This window comes from Phoxinus phoxinus, assembly GCF_949152265.1.
Source record: "Phoxinus phoxinus genome assembly, chromosome: 5".
In the NCBI taxonomy this organism is placed as follows: domain Eukaryota; kingdom Metazoa; phylum Chordata; class Actinopteri; order Cypriniformes; family Leuciscidae; genus Phoxinus; species Phoxinus phoxinus.
Window position 1 is genome coordinate 42252555 of NC_136880.1, and position 2778 is coordinate 42255332.

A 2778-nucleotide genomic window follows, 5' to 3' on the forward strand; every position below is an offset into this window, starting at 1 on the left:
TACTGTAAACAAACACACTGCGTCCGAACGCATCAATACAAACAGAATGAAGCTTCCTGTCGTCTATAAAACAATCTCTCCGGGGAACGACGTCGATAAAGCTTGTAGGACACACACTGTCACGTGACGTTACACTTCACTCGCTTCAATGTCCAGATTTACTCATTTAGATGAAAAATAATAACTCTAGAGAAGAACATTTTGCTAAAAAAAAAAGCACTGTATTACATATTCAGTATATTTTTATTGAACCTGTTAGTGATGTCTTTATTATTTAATGCATGTTTGAATAAATCTGTCATAAACTGACATTAAATGTTTGTACAAGTCAGTTTTATCTATCTGAGCGTTGATTATTATCTGCGTTGAAATTAAATAAGTTTAAAATATGAATTGATCATTCATTTATTTTTGGTTTTTGACCAAGTGCATCCAGAATTAATTTTTTTTAACATTTCTAATATATATATATATATATATATATATATATATATATATATATTGGGTATATAAATTAATAAGTATATTAATTTATATATAAATTATATATATATATATATATATATATATATATATATATATATATATATAATATTAGAAATGTTAAAAAAAATCATTCTAGATGCACTTGGTCAAAAACCAAAAATAAATTAATAAATCTCAATAAATTAGATTTATTGCCAAATATATGTATATATTTTGCATAAATATGCAATATATACATATATATATATATTCTATTTAAATGTATCTATTATATATACGATATATATATTAGGGCTGTCAAAAGATTAATCGTGATTAATCGCATACAAAATAAAAGTTTGTGTTTACATAATATATGTGTGTGTACTGTGTATAATTATTTATATATATAAAAACACACACAATCATGTATATATTTAAGAAAAATGTTATAGAAAAGTTATATTTATAAATAAAATATTTATATATAATATAAATTATATAAATGTATATACAGTATATAAATGCAATTATTCCTTAAATATATACATGAATGTGTGTGTATTTATACATAATAATTCTACACAGCACACACACATATTATGCAAACACAAACTTTTATTTTGGATTTGATTTATCACGATCAATCTTTTGACAGCCCTAATATATATATATATATATTATACACACACACACAATTTAAAAATATTATTCTATTTTATTTTCTCTAAACTTCACAATGATAAATTCCTTTGGCAATACATATTTGGCAATAAATCTCATTTTGATTCTGATATTCATCTACTTTAAGGTAGGCCTACATCAAAGATTGTAACTCGTTTCAAATACTGGATTTTTCAATGTATTTTTTTCAAAATACATTGTGGTATTTTTAATATATAGTGTACTGATAGTCATCATATTCATAAACCATGTATTTTGTATATTATTACAGCAGAGTACCGACTGTCATATTCATAAATCATGTAGCCTATTCGGTATATTTTTACAGCAGAGCAATATTTGTATGGAAATAAACAGAACATTAATAATCTAAGCACTTACAGTGAAGGTATATGGCAGTAGCCTACAATAGTTCAGTGATTGTATCAAATGAAAACACTATTATTCATATGGTGCTGTCATCAGATACTTCATATTCGCGCGTGTAATAACTGACATGTTGTGGCAGCGCAACTCACACGCGTGACCGCGAGGCTTTAGTGAGATGATGCGTGAATGTAAGAGATCCTCCGCAGTGCATACCGAGATCTGCAGCGTCAATCCCGGAGCCGATCACCGAGTCCGAGTCCTCCGGCGCCGCGGCCCCCAGTCCCTCCATCAGACCCGGTCCACACGGCGATCAAAAACAGTCAAACGAAGAAGAAGAAGAGGAGGATATAGAACATGATCTGCGTCCAAGAGTCTGCGCGCGCGCTCGATCATGTACGAGTCCGATGCGCGCTCGTGCGCCAGCGATGACGTCACCCGGACCCGGCGGCGGCTCTGCGACGTTTTCCATCTAGCAGAATTTCATATTCACAAATGTACATTTTCTAATCATAAACCGTTATTCATACGAGTTTTTCTCAACGAATTTTACAAATATTTGTTGTGCTCTCTTTAAAAAAAACCGTTAAATTTTCTCGCATTTTGCTTATTTTTCCGTTATTTATTTGCGTATCCATTCTTGAGGTTTTGTCATGTTTTTTTTCTTTCTTCCTTTTTCTTCTCTCCTCTGGAGGCTGTTCTTGTTTTACATGTTGATACTATGTTTTCTATTGTAATTGTATATAAAAAAATAAAATAAAAAAAAAGTTTTCCTAGTATCGCTTTTTTTATGTTTTCTCCCATTTCCTTTTATGTTAATGTATTCAGTGCAGTGCCATTACTTTTCTTGCAATAAAAATAAATAAATACGTCTTTTAAAAACACGTCAGGCATGGATGGATTTGAATACACATTAAACCATGGCATAAACATAAAATGGCATTAAAGACATTTAATGTAATCATAATTCTAATATTATTTTAAGGAAATTTGAAAGCTCTACTTGGAATTCAAAATTGAGAAAAACCTAATGATTAAAAATAATAATGAGTAAACAGCGCCATCTCCTGCACAACACTCACACTGCATCATCAGTTCAGGACACTTCTCACTATACTAGTCGAGATATTTATTACATCTGAATATATCAAGAAACAGTTCAGAAATCAATGTCAAAACATCACCAAAATTCCCCAGATATTAAATACACAGGGAGAAAAATTGTGAATTTCTCTTTTATCTCGCCTGACATTTGACAACAGT

At 30.1% G+C, this 2778-nt stretch overlaps 1 protein-coding gene across 3 annotated transcripts in view; it reads right to left on the reverse strand.

Annotated features, from left to right (window-relative positions):
- The window catches only part of pip5k1cb (phosphatidylinositol-4-phosphate 5-kinase, type I, gamma b), a 68252-nt gene extending 66326 nt beyond the window's left edge, over nt 1–1926 (reverse strand). For 2 of the 3 annotated variants that reach the window (XM_079612900.1, XM_079612899.1), the window contains exon 1: nt 1732–1926. In XM_079612900.1, coding sequence (XP_079469026.1) covers nt 1732–1807 — 76 coding nt within the window. In that variant the 5' untranslated portion in view covers nt 1808–1926. The remainder of the gene's footprint in view (nt 1–1731) is intronic. The other variant, XM_079612902.1, reaches the window with a different exon arrangement.
- Nucleotides 1927–2778: the final 852 nt, after the last annotated feature.